This window comes from Dermochelys coriacea, chromosome 14, assembly GCF_009764565.3.
Source record: "Dermochelys coriacea isolate rDerCor1 chromosome 14, rDerCor1.pri.v4, whole genome shotgun sequence".
Taxonomy (NCBI): domain Eukaryota; kingdom Metazoa; phylum Chordata; order Testudines; family Dermochelyidae; genus Dermochelys; species Dermochelys coriacea.
The window spans coordinates 27,255,614-27,277,177 of NC_050081.1; the positions used below are offsets into that span (position 1 = coordinate 27,255,614).

General features: G+C 43.3%; 1 protein-coding gene across 1 annotated transcript in view; it reads left to right on the forward strand.

Moving 5' to 3' along the window:
* Positions 1-9,744: 9,744 nt before the first annotated feature.
* The window catches only part of LOC119843092 (germ cell-specific gene 1-like protein), a 77,222-nt gene continuing 65,402 nt past the window's right edge, over positions 9,745-21,564 (forward strand). Inside the window, exon 1 of the mRNA XM_038371987.2 lies at positions 9,745-10,410. Within this exon, the coding sequence (XP_038227915.2) occupies positions 10,041-10,410 (370 nt within the window). The 5' untranslated portion in view covers positions 9,745-10,040. The remainder of the gene's footprint in view (positions 10,411-21,564) is intronic.

Here is a 21,564-nt window from a genome sequence, read left to right on the forward strand (position 1 = left end):
AAATCTTTGCACAGAATCTCTGGCGAACCAGGACGCAGATTAAATGGTGCACTGGAGGCAGCTATGCCAAGTTTATTTTGATCCGCATCGAGCACACATCACCCAATCTGCACACAGAGGGCAAGAGGGTGACATGGAACGTGTATTGCCACCTCTTGCAGTTTTATTATGAACCTTGGGATGTCTTTCTTACAGCCCCACTGAGCAGGTGGGCATGGAGGGTGGGGGAGAGCAGGAAATAGATGGAGCTTTGCCTCCCCTCTGCACTTACTGGTCAGTGTAGCTGAGTCAGAGCAATGAGCTGGGTTAGTAATTTCCTACTGGGACAGGCTGGCAATAAATTACTACCCCAAGGGAGGCATTGTGACCCTGACAGCTGCCTCTGAGGCCCGAGTCTCTTGGTGCCAGGGATGCTGGAACAATTTTTATAGTGGGGGGCTGAGAACCATGGAACCAAACTGTGAACCCTGTTTATAATGGAAATCACTTCAAGCCAGGGGTGAGGCAGTACCCCCCACATTCCTAGTTCCAGCATCTAGCTGGGTGCTCCTTCTCGCTAGCATGTGTCCCCATCTCCTGCTCAGGGCTGTGCCTAGAGTCAGGGCCTAGCCCTAAACGTTGCAGAGATCATTCAGCACCTATAGGGGGAACTCAAACAGCCAAATCAATTAAGAGCCGTGTCTTCACTGCTATTCCAACCTGAGTTAGCTGTTGTAGCTGAGATCACACCTTTCTTTGCAGTGTAGACGTACCATGTGTCTCCTCTCTCGTACACAAAGAGAAAGTCTCCAGCGCCCATCACTGTCATCCTGCCCCTGGGGCTAGGTGACTGGCCCAGAGTCATCCTGATGATCCCCAGCCAATCTCCTCTCTTAGTTCTGGAGTGACAACCTTTCCCCCCAGTAGGTCTGTAAAAAAAAAAAAAAAAAAAAAATTGACCCCCTCAGCTCTAATACTAACATGTTCTGACATCTTGTATCAATCCACATAAGGGACACTGGTTAGGTTTAAAATTTTAATTGTATTCTTATTTTGTTACTAATTCTTGAATACAACAATTGAAACAATTGTAGAAAAATCTAGATTACTTTCTATTAGTTTTTTGCAGTTCATCAAGCTTGGAATAGATCATTTTACTTTTGGAAACATCCTACTAGGGCAAGGCCCTGTGAGTTTATACTGCACCTGCCTGGGATTCTAGGGGTGTTACCCCACTAGAAATAATAGAGTAGAAACTGACTTTAAACAGGAGTGAAACTGACACTGTCACATCACTTTCATAGTATTGCGAACCCCAAATGTTCAAACATCATGAATCAGGCTCGCCAAAAATCACGAGATTGGCTTTACAAATAATGAGATTATGTAAAAATAATAGATTTGATGCTCTTTTTATTTAAATTCTTCTTTTTGAGACTTTACAGTGCACTGGGGCCACGTTTTGAAGCTTTGTCCACAGTCACAAGGGTTAGAAACTTCATTTCTCTTTTTAACAATAAAGGATGAAATAATCACATATACACTTGACTCCAGAAGCTGGGGCTTTAAGGAAAACAATAATTATCATGAGTTACTTTCCAGAAGCATGTTAAACACAACACTACGGTACTTGAGTTGCAGTTTTCACAGGTGAATATTTAAAACCAAACACCAAGAAAATTCCACATTTTGAAGTTGAGAAAAAAAATGGAGACTTCTGAGATATCTCAGGGCCACTGCAGGCAGGAAAGGAAAATAAACAGCACAGAAGCTCGGGCAGCTCGTCCACTTGAAATAAAGTTGGAGGGTCAAATCTTCTAGACATTAATCAAGTAAAACTATTGCCATTAGTATCTCCACTCATAGATATTAACATCACCGTGAACATGTGATAACATGTGTGGTCAATAACTATACACTTCATACTTTAATATCAGAGCCATCTTAGCCAGAGTTACACATCATATAGGCATTGGCTCAGGGATGACATTTTCCCACTAGGTGCCTTTGAAAATCTGGCCTTTAGTCTGTGTGTCCTAGGGAGCAACAGAGAGCAAGTATGAACAATTGGGACAGGGGTGGAGGGTAATTGGTGCCTACATAAGACAAAGCCACAAATATTGGGACTGTCCCTATAAAATTGGGACATCTAGTGACTCTAGCATGTCCCTCAGTGCTCCATCCATACAATTGGGATAACAGCACTTCTCTACCCCACTGAAGGGCTGTGATCGCAGGCACTCAGATACCATGGTGAAGGGGCCACATAAGTACCACAGGTAGAGTAGGAACTTCTCTGTATCACCGCTATCCCTTCCCTGGCTTTTGGCCCCTTCTTTTCACCTACCCCTCTCACATCTCCCTCTTTTCTGAATGTAAACTTGGATCACAGGGCTTGGCTGTATTTCTTCTGAGGCCCCTGTTTCTCTCTTCAAGCCGCCCCCCTCTCTGCCATAGAGGGATTCCTGTTTTCCAGGTTCATCTAAGGATGTCCAGATCCTTAATTTAATCACCAGCCCTTTCTTCTCTTAATCACCCTGCCTCTGTTTGTAAACAAAACACTGACACCCTCCCCCAAGGGCACAAGCTGCAAGAAGCACCTCTCCTCTGCAGAACTCACATTCCACACTAATTCTGTGCAGTTAAGAGGTCCATCTGGGAACCCGCCTCCTGTATGAAACTCAGGGTGGGGCGGGAGCCCCCCATGCCCTCCCTAATTGCCACCCTTCCTATGTTTGTGCTGTAGCTAGGAGCGTGCTTCCCAGTGCAAGTAAAAAGATATGTAACAGTTCTACTTGAGCTACTGTGCTCAAAATAGCAGTGTAGACGGGTAGCACGAGTGGCAGCTCAAGTTGAGTGCCTGAGTACAAACCTGCACAGACCCTCTCGGTACATATTCAATGGTTAGCCCAAGCCACTGCCTGGGCCACCCCTAGCTGCACTGCTACTTTTAGCCTGCTAGCTCATGCAGAGCCAGTGGCTGGGCACTTCCACTGGGAAGCACACTCAGAGCTGCAGTGTAGATGTATCCTAAGATTCTATACACCCACTACTCCCTCACCCCTGGTTCCTATATGCTCCCATCTTTAACTCCCTCCCTCCCTCTGCTCCAATCCACTCCCCTTTCCCTCCCCCACTGGCTCCTGTACCTTTGATCTTCCCCACCTCTCTCTCTTGCACGTGCTGGTTCCTGCAAACCCCTGCCCCCCATTCCTCACCCCTCTCCATTTCAGTCAAGCTGCTTTTTTCTCTCCCTCACTGCAGGGGCACAACATATTTCCCTCAAGTCTGGGTGTGATGGGGTGTCTACGCCACTCAAGGCTGAGTAGGAAAGTGCCAACTGGCCCAGTGACAGGCTGCACCTGAAGGAGAGTCAGGGCTGAGAAGCACTAACTGATGGTAAAGCTCAGCCTGGCAGGGGTAGGCTGGGTTGGTATCTAACCAGAAAGTGAGAGAAAGAAGGGGGCTGCTGGAAGAAACCCTGCAGTCACTCCCTTGAGGGGAGGGGAGTGGGTAAGAGACTAGTAGAAGTCAGGGGGGGAGAAAACTCTGGGATCCTGCCTGGGAATACAGACTCTGGCAAGAACCTGCGAGAGGGGTTTGCGGTGACCTGGCTCAGCACGGGTAGGGATAACTGGGAGGAGAGGCAAAGGCAAACCAAGACAAAAGGGATCATTTTAAATTTTTAGAACTTTATCAGGGAAAACCCAAAAATTGTATCAGGAGCAGAAATAATATAGACCATTACCAAAGACGTACCACTACTACTAATAAACTATTGTTACCCACTCATTAACCTTTGTGAGCTTGTACACACTGTGCAGTTAGTACCAACTGCATTGTTATTATCAAGAATAAAAAAATTACTTAATAATAGACTGTCATGTCCAGCTCCACTCTTACTGTCCTGTTCTTTGCTTCTCTTCAGCTTGAAGTGCTCCTTAGATTCGATGTTCCTGTAGCTGTGCCTCTTTTCACTGGGTTTATCCACAGTGGATTTTCTTCACCTAGTGGGCCCTCACTTGTCCATTAGGCACCTTTGAACTGTATTCCATCAATAGATGTTCCAACAGTCATTCTCTCTGTTCATGTACTTTAGGTCCTTTGTGGGTGGGTTTCTTGTTTACTGTTTTCAAGGTCTGTTTTCATCAGACCGGCTTTGAGAACCACTGGTCTAGAAAATAAGGAAAAGTAGGAAGGAGGCCATGGAAACCATGACAAGGTCTGGGATTGAGTTGTTAGTCATAGGGTCCCAGGGCTGAAACCTGGAGTAGAGGACAGCCCCGGCCCAGGGTTCCCCTACCAGCCAATGGGGAAGTGGCATAGATTGGGCAGTGGATCAAGTGACAGACATTTTGTTGAGTAGAACTTTGATACCTCCACAATGGAAAAACTACAGTGACCTGGCTGGAGGACTAAGTCATAAAGAGGGAACACCCAAAATCATGAAGAGAGAGGGTGACGTGACTCCAGAGAGAGATGAACCACAAGGAGATGCCTCAGCAGTGAATAGCAAACCCCATTACACTCAGTCTCAGAAACAGCTTTACCATTTTTGCTGAAATTTTCCAAAAATATTCTGCCTGAGTCAGACACCCAGCACTGGCAACTTCAGCCCAAACAGCTAAACTTTGGCAAAGCTATAAGCAACTGAAATTAGGGCTTATAATGGAAAGTGTCTGACAAACTTAATTACATGCAGCACTACCAGCTCAGCCTGTGAAAAACAGTCAGAACTAACCGTTGATGTTTTGTGGATCTACCCTCAACCCTTCTGTATCAATCACATGCACTGAGAATAAAAGGACACTGTTGTCTCTTTTTAACTTCAGTTCAATAGTCTCACTTGCATGTTTTACCCTTCCCCTTACGGGTCTGCCTCAGACTTCTCAAATTCAGCTGTCGTCCAGTGACACTTCTGCTTCCTACAGTTTCATGCTGAGACTTGTATTGAACAACACAAGTATTGTTATTTAAAAATTACATAACCCTATCACAACATAACCCAGAGCCAGCTGGTCACTGCAGCCTACAGCTCATTTACTGTCCCTTACGATGGGAGACCACCGCTCAGTATGAAGGTGACTGTTTTGCTCTCTGCAGCCACACCTCACAGGTTTACACAGCAACAGCTGCTCCAAACAAGACTTTGCAGAACCCTTTGGAAGACTCCTGCAGCACTTGCAATTGTCAAACAGGAGGAGATGAGAGCAGTGTCTGTAAAAGTTGTCAAGGTAGACTGACACTTTGGGGAGAGGAGAAGATTGCTGCTGCATCTTCCATGGTGGAGAGTGCAGATGTTTCCAGGCTTTCTGCTTCCTGAAACTTTGTAAGTCTACTAGATACACCAGAGGGACAGTCACTGTATGACAACCAAAAGGCAGAGGGCAAGAAGCGCCGAGATATCTGGTAATGAATTGCAGCTGGTTTAACCAGTTCAAGTGTACCCCAGTTCTTTAATGTATGAAATGTATCTGGTAAGTGTCATGCAAGGTCTCAGTGAAGCTCATGACTCACTGGTTATTAATATAATCACATAATGTAGGTGCAAGCAACTGATCAAAGTTATGAATATAAACTGAAATTATCATTTTTAAGATGTGTTTTGTCAGCCAAGCAGGAATTGCCTCACCTCAGAAAAGGAATGTGGCTTCTCCACCTGGTAATTACTTCTATAGTACTTTGAATCACAATTAGAATGTATTTACATTTTGCATAAAAAGACCCATCAAACTCGCAAGGGGTGGAGGTAAACCTCACATTATAATGGCAGGGAGGAAATAGACAATCACATGTCTAATGTCCATTCAAATTGCACCCGAGGGGGCAGGAACTAAAAAATTGCATTTTAGCAGACACAATTCTAGCTGGTAAGAAGCATCAGGAAACGTCCTTCAAGACAGACTCCATGTTGCCTACCTCACAGCTGGAAATAGACTTTTAATCTGGAGGTATCCTTCATCAGTAGCTCAGTTAGACATTTTGATGGAAACGTGGTGAGGAACTTACCTTGAACCCAGACTAGTTTGTTAGGTTTTAGTTATTAGAAAGTATTTTATCTTTCAGAGTAGCAGCCGTGTTAGTCTGTATTCGCAAAAAGAAAAGGAGTACTTGTGGCACCTTAAAGACTAACAAATTTATTAGAGCATAAGCTTTCGTGAGCTACAGCTCACTTCATCGGATGCATTTGGTGGAAAAAACAGAGGAGAGATTTATATACACACACACAGAGAACATGAAACAATGGGTTTATCATACACACTGTAAGGAGAGTGATCACTTAAGATAAGCCATCACCCACAGCAGGGGGGGGAAAGGAGGAAAACCTTCCATGGTGACAAGCAGGTAGGCTAATTCCAGCAGTTAACAAGAATATCAGAGGAACAGTGGGGGGTGGGGTGGGGGGGGGAGAAATACCATGGGGAAATAGTTTTACTTTGTGTAATGACTCATCCATTCCCAGTCTCTATTCAAGCCTAAGTTAATTGTATCCAGTTTGCAAATTAATTCCAATTCAGCAGTCTCTCATTGGAGTCTGTTTTTGAAGCTTTTTTGTTGAAGTATAGCCACTCTTAGGTCTGTGATCGAGTGACCAGAGAGATTGAAGTGTTCTCCAACTGGTTTTTGAATGTTATAATTCTTGACGTCTGATTTGTGTCCATTCATTCTTTTACGTAGAGACTGTCCAGTTTGGCCAATGTACATGGCAGAGGGGCATTGCTGGCACATGATGGCATATATCACATTGGTAGATGCGCAGGTGAACGAGCCTCTGATAGTGTGGCTGATGTGATTAGGCCCTATGATGGTATCCCCTGAATAGATATGTGGACAGAGTTGGCAACGGGCTTTGTTGCAAGGATAGGTTCCTGGGTTAGTGGTTCTGTTGTGTGGTGTGTGGTTGCTGGTGAGTATTTGCTTCAGATTGGGGGGCTGTCTGTAAGCAAGGACTGGTCTATCTCCCAAGATCTGAGAGAGCGATGGCTCGTCCTTCAGGATAGGTTGTAGATCCTTGATGATGCGTTGGAGAGGTTTTAGTTGGGGGCTGAAGGTGATGGCTAGTGGCGTTCTGTTATTTTCTTTGTTGGGCCTGTCCTGTAGTAGGTGACTTCTGGGTACTCTTCTGGCTCTGTCAATCTGTTTCTTCACTTCAGCAGGTGGGTATTGTAGTTGTAGGAATGCATGATAGAGATCTTGTAGGTGTTTGTCTCTGTCTGAGGGGTTGGAGCAAATGCGGTTATATCGTAGCGCTTGGCTGTAGACAATGGATCGAGTGGTATGATCTGGATGAAAGCTAGAGGCATGTAGGTAGGAATAGCGGTCAGTAGGTTTCCGATATAGGGTGGTGTTTATGTGACCATCGCTTATTAGCACCGTAGTGTCCAGGAAGTGGATCTCTTGTGTGGACTGGTCCAGGCTGAGGTTGATGGTGGGATGGAAATTGTTGAAATCATGGTGGAATTCCTCAAGAGCTTCTTTTCCATGGGTCCAGATGATGAAGATGTCATCAATGTAGCGCAAGTAGAGTAGGGGCATTAGGGGACGAGAGCTGAGGAAGCGTTGTTCTAAGTCAGCCATAAAAATGTTGGCATACTGTGGGGCCATGCGGGTACCCATCGCAGTGCCGCTGATTTGAAGGTATACATTGTCACCAAATGTGAAATAGTTATGGGTCAGGACAAAGTCACAAAGTTCAGCCACCAGGTTAGCCGTGACAGTATCGGGGATACTGTTCCTGACGGCTTGTAGCCCATCTTTGTGTGGAATGTTGGTGTAGAGGGCTTCTACATCCATTGTGGCTAGGATGGTGTTTTTAGGAAGATCACCAATGGACTGTAGTTTCCTCAGGAAATCGGTGGTGTCTCGAAGATAGCTGGGAGTGCTGGTAACGAAGGGCCTGAGGAGGGAGTCTACATAGCCAGACAATCCTGCTGTCAGGGTGCCAATGCCTGAGATGATGGGGCGTCCAGGATTTCCAGGTTTATGGATCTTGGGTAGCAGATAGAATACCCCAGGTCGGGGCTCCAGGGGTGTGTCTGTGCGGATTTGTTCTTGTGTTTTTTCAGGGAGTTTCTTGAGCAAATGCTGTAGTTTCTTTTGGTAACTCTCAGTGGGATCAGAGGGTAATGGCTTGTAGAAAGTGGTGTTGGAGAGCTGCCTAGTAGCCTCTTGTTCATACTCCGACCTATTCATGATGACGACAGCACCTCCTTTGTCAGCCTTTTTGATTATGATGTCAGAGTTGTTTCTGAGGCTGTGGATGGCACTGTGTTCTGCATGGCTGAGGTTATGGGGTAAGCGATGCTGCTTTTCCACTCGATCACAGACCTAAGAGTGGCTATACTTCAACAAAAAAGCTTCAAATACAGACTCCAACGAGAGACTGCTGAATTGGAATTAATTTGCAAACTGGATACAATTAACTTAGGCTTGAATAGAGACTGGGAATGGATGAGTTTTTACACAAAGTAAAACTATTTCCCCATGGTATTTCTCCCCCCCACCCCACCCCCCACTGTTCCTCTGATATTCTTGTTAACTGCTGGAATTAGCCTACCTTGCTTGTCACCATGGAAGGTTTTCCTCCTTTCCCCCCCCCTGCTGTGGGTGATGGCTTATCTTAAGTGATCACTCTCCTTACAGTGTGTATGATAAACCCATTGTTTCATGTTCTCTGTGTGTGTGTATATAAATCTCTCCTCTGTTTTTTCCACCAAATGCATCCGATGAAGTGAGCTGTAGCTCACGAAAGCTTATGCTCTAATAAATTTGTTAGTCTCTAAGGTGCCACAAGTACTCCTTTTATTTTATCTTTATTTCTCTTGTAACCATTTCTGACGTTAATCCTTATATTTGCATACACTTAAAATCTCTCTGTGCAATTAAATACACTTGTTTTATTTTTAATCTAAACTAATCCAGTGCTGTGTTTGAACTCAACTGTTTGGTAATTCCAGTTAAAATAACAAACTATTGGATTCTTACATTTTAAAGGAACAACAAATCTTAAAATTCCCCTGACTGTTCCAAAACGGGACTGGACATTTCAGAAAACAAATGGATATTCGGGGCAAGGAAGGATGTGGAGTCATCTTACCGGGCATTAACCAAGACTGGTGGAGAACAGTGGAAGTCTATGATGTTGCAGGCAGGCTCCAGGACCCAAAGCGTTGGACCAGGGCTGCCCAGTACATAGACATAGAGTGCTTGCTTGTTGCTGACTTGTTGAAGACAGCTTCAGTAGCAAGGCATTGTGAGGCAATCAGGGTCACAGAGAAAGAGGTGACACATCTTTTCATTTGTTTGGATTGTACCTCAGCCAGCTCTTCCTTTTCCTGGGGAAGGGTCAGGATTGGCATCAGTGCAGAGGGAATGGCACCTCGGGCAATTCAACCCTCTGCACTGCTTCACCAAACTGCATTCCATGGAGGCACTTTGCAGTACTGAGGGCAGACTGCAGTGGCTCCATTAATGACAAAGGCAAACACATTCTTCTTGCCTTTGTAACTGGTATGGTTCCAGGCAGATTTCCTGTTCCCCTGGGCTATGGAGGACTCCCCATGCTCCATCTCAGGGATAGGACTCATCTCCTTAAGAATCTCCCTACAAATAACATTCACTCCTTCCATAATTAGTATTAAATTTAACAAGATGTTCTGAAGCCTGAGCTTCCCTTCCTAGTCAGGAACGCTGTCTATATCACACACCTGTGCCTGGGATAGCCCATGAAAACTTATACCCAAATAAATGTGTAAGTCTCTAAAGTGCCACAAGGACTCCTTTTTTTTTTTTTTTTTTTTTTTTTTTTTTTTTTTTTGCTGATACAGACTAATCCCTGAGTCTTGTGATTCAACAGACACATTCCCAGTATCCTTCCCCCCTTTACATTTCCTGCACAGGTTTCACTGGCTGGACAGATCTGCCGTGTCCTGTTTTCTTTCTTGCTGAACAATGAGCCTACGATTTCTGCTTATCATCTTAACTACCAAACTGGTACAATTCACTGGTGGAAATCCAGAACTGAAGAGTGAATTTCAGTGGATGCTTCCCCATACAACCAGATGAAAAGCATTATCCCTGCTTTTTCAGCACACTTTAACACTGATGCTGGCCCTGCAAGTAGGCAGATTTCAGACATGGGCATGGACAGACGGCAGAGAGCCTCAGCTGCACTCTCCCTCAGTTTTCTCTCATTAATCTTCTCTATCACAGCATTTAGCAGCAGTTACTGGTGTGAAGGGACAAGAAAAGTTGCAAAACCTTTCTGTACAGATCAGGGGAAAGGGACTCACTGCATCCGCTTCAATAGCTCTGGTCTGAACAATAGCAACACCGTTCAGTATATCTGGGAGACAGGCGATGACAAGTTCATTGACCGAAAGTTTCACGCTGGCATCTGGTATTCATGTGAGGAGATTATTAATGGGGAAGGTGAGTGACAGCCAGACACATTTACTTCAAAAAGTGTTTAGCCAAAATGTTTCCTGATTATCTCCTGCTCCCTGTTCTCCTACTGCTTTAGTGCTGTATGTTTTTTTGAGGGGGAAAGGTATCAGCACAAGGGTGCCACTTCTCCAGAGGGAGAAGATCCAAAGCTTCAGGAAGGATTGGACAGAAACATGTTCAAATAAACCCTTAGAAATAACTGTTATGAAGTTTAGAACAGCAGACTGCAGGGCAGATTTTTGATTTCAGTGATTAGCATTAGATGGTTAGATGAGCATTAACTGATTAGGGCTACCACCATTAGAAATTAACAAGATTTGCTCTTATGGTCAGAGCAGCAAGTTAAAAGACTTCATGAGAAAGAAAGTTTGAAATTGTTTTTTATTTTTCTGATATCTGTGAACTGGATTAAAATAAACATGTTTGATGGGAATAATCTCTTTAGATCCCTGATTGCAGAATAGGAAGAACAATGTTATATCTTATTTTAAAATGTCATGTTAATGTACATATTGTGTTAATTTACAGCAGATCTTGTGTAAATACTACAGAAACATGAGGAGTGTTTCCTAGGTAAATAATTTCAAGAGAAGCCCTGATTTTGTGCTAAGAATGACATTTTATTGTAAAAGAAACGGATTTTCTTTTTGGGGTTCCTGATTCTCTGTGGCTCTTACTAAGGAGATGAAATTTGATAATTTTCTTTTCATCATGATGCTGTCACTCCTAAAGAAAGGCAGAAGAAGCATTTTTTCCCCACTGAAGAATAACTTGGCCATTTATTCATCATAAATGCTTGTAAATAACCTAGCCCCAATCTGGGTAACACTAAACACCAAGATGGCATAGAATGAAATTAGTTTGCCATAAAATGACACTGCTGATTGATCTTGGATCTTTGTAAAATAAGGCTGTTTATTTAGTACAAGTATGGTGCACATTATAAATCCAGATTTCCAAATTACTATACGTACTGCCCCTGTAGTCCCAAAAAGAGAGAGAAACAGAAAAAAGACAACAGAAGAGTCAGATCACTCCAGACCTATAAACATCAAACCCTCAGCAACTAGCAGCCATAAATCTGGGGATCCTAATTCTGCTGTGCACTGGGCTTGACATCTTAAATTATAAACAGGGATCAGCAGAGGCTCCCCTCTGTTAAGACAGAACAAAGCCTAGGAGATGAGAAACAGAGACATTCTGGAGGGGGTGATCCCTGTAGACTGCAGAGGCGAGAGAGCTTTTGTATCTGTGTATTGTATATTTGTGTATTTGTATTGTGCTGTGAGTGGCTGAAAGGACAAGCTGATTGGAATCAATTTAATGAGCTTTGTTCAGATGATCTGGATGGGGGATGGGAGGGAGGTTTGAGACTCACTTGTGAGAGCAAGAGGCTGAAGCTAAGTTTCCACAAATCTGTTGAACCAGGGGTATTCTTTAGATCACCTGTAGGGGAAGCAAAGTGACTGAGTTTGGAGGAGCTCCCACTTGTCAAGGGAGCTCTGTTTTTGCAACGAACCTTTTGAAAAATAACTTGAGTCTTCACCTAAGTTCCCCCCAGCTTCATCTCTGGCCGCTGAACCAAACGGGGAGGGATTCTCTCACCCATCTCCTAACAGTGAGGCCACCCTCCCTTTATCCTTTTCCACTGCATGCCCTTGGGGCCCAACTTCTCTGCCACTGCCTGGCCCCAGCACTCAACTCCTCTGCTGCTGCTTTACCCAGGCTGGAATGACGGCCATGTTAGCCCAAGCAAATGCTTCAACACACAGCTAGAGCAAATCTAGTCCCTGAATTCACCACTGGGGGAGAGCTCTGCTCCACTCTCTGCCCAGTCCCAGTCCTCCCTGATCTGCTTAGGGTGACCAGATGTCCCAATTTTATTGGGACCGTCCTGGTTATTAGGGGCTTTGTGTTATATCGGATCCTATTACCCACCATGAACTCCCATCCGATTTTTCAAACTTGCTATCTAGTCACCTTAGTTCTGCTCCGCAATCCCCTGTACATTCTTTTCTCCCTTGTTAGAGGATTGGCCCTTTCCCACAGAGTACCCGGGGGATGGCTATCGCCCTACCAGCCCAATCATGCATACACACCATTCAGCCAGGAAGGGGCTCTAGAGGAGCAGAAGGTGGGTGTGAGTGTGTGGTGTCAGTGGGGAAAGGTTCTGTATGAAGACATCTGGATTTCCTAGTTTTTGTTGGAGTTGCTGTTTGGGGGGCCAAGGCAGAAGGCCAGGCCAAGTCCCCCTGGGCCACAGGAACTGTCCTTTCACGAATTCGTTTCTTATTCTGTGCACTTAGCATGACAGCCCATTCCTCAAACTCTGTGCCTCGCTTGTCACCATTAGCTGCATCCACTGTCTACTCTCAACTCCTCTCTATTGCAAAAAGGTGTGCACACATGTTATATGATAATACACATTTCCTTTCTTTGTTAAAAATACTATTCATTTTTTGGTTCGGGGTTTTTCAGTTTTCCACTCAAAATCAAACATTTTCAAGGAAGACAGGCATATTTCATGAAAAATTCCATTTAGTTTAAAACCCAATTCTGAGTCAAAAACAAGTTAACACAAAATTTTCAACTATCCCTAGTAAAGATATACCTGGGTTTAAGGTCAGGCTGGTGAACCACAGTCAGGAAGGGAAGGGAAGCTGGGGAAGAGGGGTCCCTTTTCTTCTCCACATCTGGGACATCACAAACTACATCACAAGAGATGGGGACCTGGCTTCTGCCATGCCCTCTACAGTGGTTTCTTGTAGATAAATACTTAAAGGATAAATAAAGAATTAAAGGAGGGCAATAACATTAATGCTAATCAGCATGCCAATCTATTTTATGGAAGATAGATCTTGTCAAAATAACTTGATATCTTTTTTTTTAATGAGGTTACAAGTTTGATTGACAAAGTTAATTGTATTGATGTAATATACTTACACTGCTGTAAAGCTTTTGACTTGGTACTGCATGAGATCTTGATTAAGAAACTAGAATACTAAACAATTAACATAGCACACATTAAATGGATTAAAAGCTTGCTAACCGACAGGTCTCAAAATGTAATTGTAAAGGAGGAATCATCATCAAACTGGTGTGTTTCTGGTGGGGTCCCAAAGGGACTAGTTCTTGGCCCTATGTGATTTAATATTTTTATTAGTGACTTGGAAGAAAACAAAATAATCACTGATAAAGTTTGCAGATGACAAAAAGATTGGGGGAGGGTAAATAATGAAGAAGACAGGTCAGTGATATAAAGTAATCAGGATCACTTGGCAAAGTGGTTACAAGCAAACAATATGAGTTTTAAGATGACCAACTGCAAATGTTTATACAACAAGTACTAAAGAATGTAGGTCATACTTACAGAATGGGGGACTCTATCCTAGGGAGCAGTGACTCTGAAAAAGACTTGGGGATCATGATGGATAGTCAGCTGAATTTGAACTCCCAGTGTGATGGAGTGGCCAAAAGGGTTAATGGGAGCCTTGAATGCATGAACAGAGGAATCTTGAGTAGAAGTAGAGAGATTATTTTATCTCTGTATCTGATGGTGTGATCGCTTCTGGAATACTGTGTCCAGCTCTGATGCCCACAATTCAAGAAGGATGTTGATGTCTTGAGAAGGTTAAGAGAAGAGCCACAAGAATTATTACAGGATTAGAAAACCTGCCTTATAGTGATAGACTTAAGGAGCTCTATCTATTTAGTTTAACAAAGAGAAGGCTGAGGGGTGACTTGATTAGTCTATACGTATTTCATGGGGAGTAAATATTTGATAGTGGGCTCTTCAATCTGACAGACAAAGGTATAACACAATCCAATGCCTGACATTTGAAGACTGACAAATTCAGACAGAAAATAAGACATAACATTTTCTCAGTGAGGGTAATTAATCATTGGAACATGGTGAATTCTCCATCACTGGCAATTTTTAAATCAAGATTGCATGTTTTCTAAAAGATCTGCAAGGTTGCATGTTTTCTAAAAGTTCAAAGAGGAATTAATTCAGTGACGTTCTCTGGCCTGAGCTATGCAGGAGGTCAGACTAGAAGATCATAGTGACCCCTTCTGGCCATAGAATCTCTGACCCTCCCCCAGTCCCCTTTTCCAATATCCACATTGTACTATGTTCTGAAGTGCAGGAATGTTTGAGAGTGGTTCTGCTTCGTATTCATTTGTAGTGTGGGTGTACTAACCTGCTTGAAGCTGCTGAACTGCTGAACAGCTCTTATAAAACAGATAAAGGAGCTAGTAATAGGAGTAGCAAACAGGGGAGTTTTGCAAGGGAGTTCTCCAGGTAAAGGAGGAGCAACTAGATGACACTTGGAGTGAGTTTGCTGTTTGTTTGTTGTTGTGTGTTTGCTGCTTGCCAGGTGCTGCTTGATGGAAGTTTATTTTGTGGTCTCTCTGAGGAACCGTTTGCTGAGCCTAGCACCCTACTAAGCAAGGCGGAGAGCTTCCTAACAAGGTTTTAGCCTGCCACCCTTTGATCCCTAATCCTGTATGATCCCTTGATAAGGGGGCATGGTTACTGAGGAACAGGGGTTTAAAAAGCCAGCTCCTGAGTGACCGGAGGAGCTAGTGAACAAGGGAGTATTGCGAGGGAGTTGAGAGAGAAAGGGTGAGAGCCAGATACACCCAGCAGTCTCTAAATTTAGGCAATAGTGCCCCCATGACTGTAAGAGGGCTCTAACCTGCTGCTTCTGGCTAAGCCAGTGGTTAGCCCTCCTGCAGCTCTGCAAGGGAGAGTGTGACCAAAAGGACCCCTACACACCACTGGAACAAGCTTTGTGCAAAATATACCTTGTTCGGTATCATTGGAAAACTAATAACTCACTGGTTAATATATGGTGAACTGTGTGTAGCATTGTTATATGAATCCCCTGTATGATTTTGTTATCACATGTTTAAACCCACACAACCCTGCTTAGGCAAAATTTGTTAACCAGGTTTATCCTAAATTTTACCTTCATTTATACATAAGTAATAAACAGGGTCCTCGCAACAGAGGGGTAGGAGATGGCAGGAGACAAAGTAATGTTGCATTTCAGCAAACACAGATGAGGAGAAAGAGCATGGAGCCTCCCTCACCTATGTTGCCTTCTTTACTGCTTGAATAAACTTTACATTACAGGGTAAGACTCAGAAGAATCCACTTCAAAGGTTCACTGGACTATAAGAGAGGGGGGCAGAGAATGCCAAGTTATGTCTCTGCCTTTCACCTAAGAAGACAAAGGCACCAGCATCTTTGGGCCATTGAGAGAGATTCTGACCATCTTGCCGGAAGAGTGTGGGCGAGAAAAGCCATCTTAACGAAGCTTGGAACCAAAACTTGGAAAATTAAGTTTCAGATCTTTAAATGCATGTTTTCACTTTTAGTTGCTAGTAAACATTTCACTCTTAGAATCATAGAAACATAGAATTGTGGGACAGGAAGGGACCTCAAGAGGTCATATAGTCCAGTCCCCTGCACTCGCAGCAGGACTAAGTATTTTCTAAACTGACAGGTGATTGTCTAACCTGCTCTTAAAAATCTCCAGTGATGGAGATTCCACAACCTCCCTAGGCAATTTATTCCAGTGCTTGACCACCTTGACAGTTAGGAAGTTTTTTCTAATATCCAACCTAAACAGCCATTGCTGCAATTTAAGCCCATTGCTTCTTGCCCTATCCTCAGAGATTAAGAAGAACAATTTTTCTCTCTCTTTTCCCTTTTCTCCCTCTTAAAGCAAGCTTTTTATGTGCTTGAAAACTGTTATGATGTCCCCTGTCAGTCTTTTCTTCTCCAGACTAAACAAACCCATTTTTTTATGTCTTCCCTCATACATCTCGTTTTACAGATCTTTAATCATTTTTGTTGCTCTCCTCTTGACTTTCTCCAATTTGTCCACATCTTTCCTGAAATATGGTGCCCAGAACTGGACACAATATTCCAGCTGAGGCCTAACCAGTGCGTAGTACAGCATAAGAATTACTTCTCATGTCTTGCTTACAACATTCCTGCTAATACGTCCCAGAATGATTTTTGCTTTTTTTTGCCTTTTTTTTGGCAAGTGTTACAGTGTTGATTCACATTTAGCTTGTGATCCACTATGACCCCCAGATCCCTTTCCACAGTACTCCTTCCTAGGTAGTCACTTCCCATTTTGTATGTGTGCAACTGATTGTTCCTTCCTAAGTGGAGTACTTTGCATTTTCCCTTATTGAATTTCATCCTATTTACTTCAGACTATTTGTCCGGTTTGTCCAGATCATTTTGAATTACAATTGTTTCATCCAAAGCATTTGAAACCTCTCACAGCTTGATTTGTGTCATTATCTAAATCATTGATAATGATATTGAACTGAACCAGACCCAGAACTGATCCCTGCAGGACCCCACTTGTTATGCCCTTCCAGCTGTGAACCCTGATAACTATGCTCTGGAAATGGTTTTCCAACCAGTTACTAACCCACCTTATAGTAGCTGCACCTAGATTGTATTTTCCTACTTTCCTCCTTACTCTCCCACTCCGAGTGCCTCCTGCCCGCCGCTGAACTGCTGATCAGCAGTGGGTGGGAGATGCTGGGGGAGAGAGGTAGAGCTGATCCAGTGGGTTGAACACCCATTCTTTTTTTCCCTATGGGTGCTCCAGCCCCAGAGCACCCACAGAGTCAATGCCTATACATATGTTCCTCACAAGAATCGATTGCAGGACATTTCAAATCAGCTGTTGAATTTCAGCTGCTGGAATCAGGCTTGCACTGAAAGGAGTTTCACACCCAATCATTCTTAGTCACTGCCAAGTCAGGGTAAAAGGATGCAAACTGTTCCTTTGAGATGGACCACCATCACTTACGTGGGAGGTTGAATAACTCCATTGTTAGTCAGGAATTTACAAAGCTGCAGGAAGGTTTCATAGTTTGTCTTCAGTAAATCAGTCTTCCAGAAAACAATTTATTTTCTTTATGAATCCTGTGATTCAATCACTAAAGGATGTGGGTGTTTTTTCCTTGCAGACCTTTGTTCAATTTATTCAGTTTCCCAAATATGTCTGTGACACAGGTAAGACAGCACAATCTCCTTTGGTCACAGAGAAAATCAACAAATTCACTCTTTTGCAGTCCTTTGAATAAGTGTGAAGCTTGTCTCTCAGCTCAGAAAATTGTCCCAGTATTTTCCTCTTGAGAGCCAATGAGCTTCAATGTGGAATAACAATACATCATGACAACAATAACAATAGGTCAGGCTTGACAAAGCTCTGGTTGGGATGATTTAGTTGGGGATTGGTCCTGCTTTCAGCAGGGGGTTGGATTAGGAGGTCCTGAGGTCCCTTCCAACCCTGATATTCTATGATTGGACCCCATTTCTTCACACCATTTTGCAAACAGGCATACACAAAGAAGCTGAGTCTGGATGTTGTTCACAATAGATGAGACCTGCTGCAAAATATCCTAGCTCTGGACTCAGAAGTACATGTGCCAGTTGTTATCTGTGAATCATGCAGTTATTTCACACGGCAGATGGAGCACTTTCTTTACCAAGGCATGCAGACCTGGTTTGTGGCCTGCCATAAATGGAGCTCTATCTGTTCAAAAGCCCACTATGTGATCACACGGTAGATTTTTGTTTTGCATGTAGCCATGTAGCACATTGAACATTCCTTGTCTGGGAAGAGGGATACAGAACAGAATGTCTTTGGGAATTGCACCCTTCAAGTGTATTTCACAAAACCCAAGAAATGTGCACCATGACCCTCAGTGCTTGCATCAACTTGAAGAGCAAAAGCATCCAGCCTTTTCTGCCAGCCCTAGTCAAATACCCTTTCCCTTAGCCACGTGTCAGAATGGTTACTGGGCTGCACAAGGACTGGTGACTCCAGGGCCTAGCTGCTTAAGTACCTACAATGTTTGCTTCCATTGTATTAATTTAGATGGACTAAATGGGCCCAAAGAGTCAAAGGTGTTAACACAACCCTGGCAATGTCCAGCATTAAACAGCTTTAAATAAGATTCAGGGTTTTATCTGCAGAGACCTCAGCCTGTTCAATACCATGGCAAACACACCATTAGCATTCTTTTTGTTAAAGATACAGAAAAAGGAGAAACCGTTAAAGCATTTGAAATGTAAAGTATTAAGTAAGGTTTTCATTTTAACAATAAACTTTGTTCCCTTTCCCTTTAGGTAGACAGAGTTTTTAGAAGAACCTTCTCCCCTTGTCTGACAGTCATTTAGATGATATTAAAAATGGTTATAACTGTTCTTTTGGGGGAAAAGAGAAGTTAGTTGAGGAGCTGTTGTTGCTATGGTTGTTAAAGTCTAATCCCACTTCCTAGAAGACAAAACAAGACAAACACAGGAGTGAAAAAGAAAAGAACAGCAAAGCGAGAAAACGCAGTTTCTGCTTCTGGTGTTGACTCTCACTTGTAGCCACACTGATGGAGAAATATAGGCCCAGGAACATAAGCATGGCACACCGAGACTTGGGAAACTTGTATCAGGCTGTTTAGGGAGTTGATTTTATTTGCCTTTCTGGTCACAGTGTTGCAAAACATACAGTCCTGGCTAAAGGACACTGTGTGCATACGTGGGCATGCGTATGTGACAAAGTCTCACATCCCAGGTGGTGTTCAGGATATAACTGGAGCCAGTGAAGGTGATGATGTCATCTTTGTCTGGTCTGGTCAGGACATCTCTCAGGATCAGGATGACAAAGGCATAATGGTGTCATGCTGGAATCTGGGGTCCCAGGAGACAGGGAGTGTGGCAGCCATGATGGTGAAGATTGCTCCTTCCCCTTTTTTCAGTCAGCAATTGTCCCCTAAAATCATTTTTTGAGGCCCCCAGAAGGGAGTGATGGGTGAAATACCCCATCCCTTCATTATTATTTAGTTCACCAATTTGGCCTAAATTCTGACACACCAATTTTGGTTCATTAATTTCCAGTGCCACAGTTCTCTTGTTTATCCGACTTGATCATAACACAGTCCTTGAGTTATACCGTTTGGCCTTTTTGTTTGTACTAATTCAGTCTTTGTCTCCCTTTTGCACCTTTTCCCATTAACATTTATTGTTATAAGTTATTGTGACACATTATAAACTTTCTCATGTTTTTTCCTGTTTAGCCCACAATTCAGAAAAATTTGTCGGCCCAATTATTACACCACCTCTGGATTGTGGTACACCTACCACTCTACAGGCACTCTAGCTTTAATAAGCAACCCCAATGATTACATTGGTCTTGCTAATGTTGTTCACAGAAATTGTATCATCTCCCTATTCGTACTCAATATTTCCCTGTTTATTTACTCAAGTATTGCATTAGGCATCTTAGCCACAGCCTCACACTGGGAACTCCTCTGCATTTGTTTGCCACTATGCCATCTAAATCCTTTTCTGAGTCATTGCTGTCCTATCTTCTGATTCATGGGTGTATGACCTTGCATTAGGCTATATTCTATGCAGTCTGAACTGCTCTTTATAACTGATCTGTCCTTATTATCATGTTCCACTCCACCATTTTTTAGTCACCTACAAACTTTTTCAGAAGTGGTCTTATATTTTCTCCTAGATTATTGATTAGATCCCAGGAGGACCCCACTAGAAACACCCTTCATGGATGACAATTGCCCATCTACAATTACTTTTTGAGATCTATTGGTTAGCATCACAGTTATATATCTAATCAGCACGGTGGTTTTCTTTTTGATCTCTCTGAGCGCACCCTCGAAGATGTTCGACATCTTGCCTTTACCTGTATTGAGATGGAATCTCACAATTCTTCCACTTTTAGACCAGGTCCTGAGTGCACTACCCCATGTACCACTGCTTTTCACCCTGCAGATCTGGCTGGGTTCAGGCACCCACATTTCCTACCTTCAGGAACCTGTGACAAGTGAGAGTGACTATTTTATTTAGTAATTGGAACAAAGCATTAGAGAAAGTGGATTTGAAAACAACAAAAAGCCCACACATATTCTTAGTTTTATCTAATCTTATGCTTCCCTACAAACTAAATTAGAAAGACTATCCTCTTCAGTTACAGGAACAGAAGAGAAACAACTCACATTCCCCTGGACAGCCCAGATCCTCCTGTGTGTCTTATTTTCAATCTGGTTCTCTTATTCTCACCCACCCTGTTTAGACTAGTAGCAATGCTCCCCCAGGAGTGTGGGCTAAAGCAGTTAAGGCTACTCCCTCTGGGATTATCACTTAGAGACTCTTAAGTGTAAGATGTTAGGTGACTATTAGGGTCTGTCTTTATTGCAGATCCAACTCAGACTCCTCCTTGGGTGATGCTGCTAATCCCCCTCCCCTCCATATGCAACCCTCTTCCCTGAGTTTGATGGCGTTTGACATCCAGGCTAGCTGGTCCAGATGGGGGACTATAGGCCAGAGCCTGGGTACTGCTTTCACTTTTCAGTGTGGATGCAGGCTAAACAACTCTATGGTGCCTTCCCACAATTCACCCCACGTGTCCAGAAGGACAGACAAGTTCTCTGACAATTCACTGAGAATGAATCCTAGAGTGGCTCATCTTAGTGCCACACAAATAACAACAGGTTTCAGAGTAGCAGCCGTGTTAGTCTGTATTCGCAGAAAGAAAAGGAGTACTTGTGGCACCTTAGAGACTAACAAATTTATTTGACCATAAGCTTTTGTGAGCTACAGCTCACTTCATCGTTTTTCCTCCAAATGCATCCGATGAAGTGAGCTGTAGCTCATGAAAGCTTATGCTCAAATAAATTTGTTAGTCTCTAAGGTGCCACAAGTACTCCTTTTCTTTTTACAAAGAACAACAGGATCTGCCCCAGAAGACTAAGAGACACACACATGGGCTGGGGGGGGAGAGCGCAGCACCAGTGAGGACACAGTAATTGAGGTAGGCAGACCCTTAGACCACCAGAAAGGGCCTCCTCTATCGTTCTCTAGATTGAAAGGCTCAGCTACCCAGTCAGCCCCTTAGAGTGAAATACGCATTCCCATGTATGGTATGGACACATACACTAGTGGCAGATCCAGATCCAGTATTAATAATTATTAAAAAGCACCTCCACATTTGACACAGTCAGCCAGTTTTTAATTAATTTATTAGATACTGCATTGATTTTGTATAGGGCTCAGTTTCTAATCAGAATGTCATATAGTTCTAA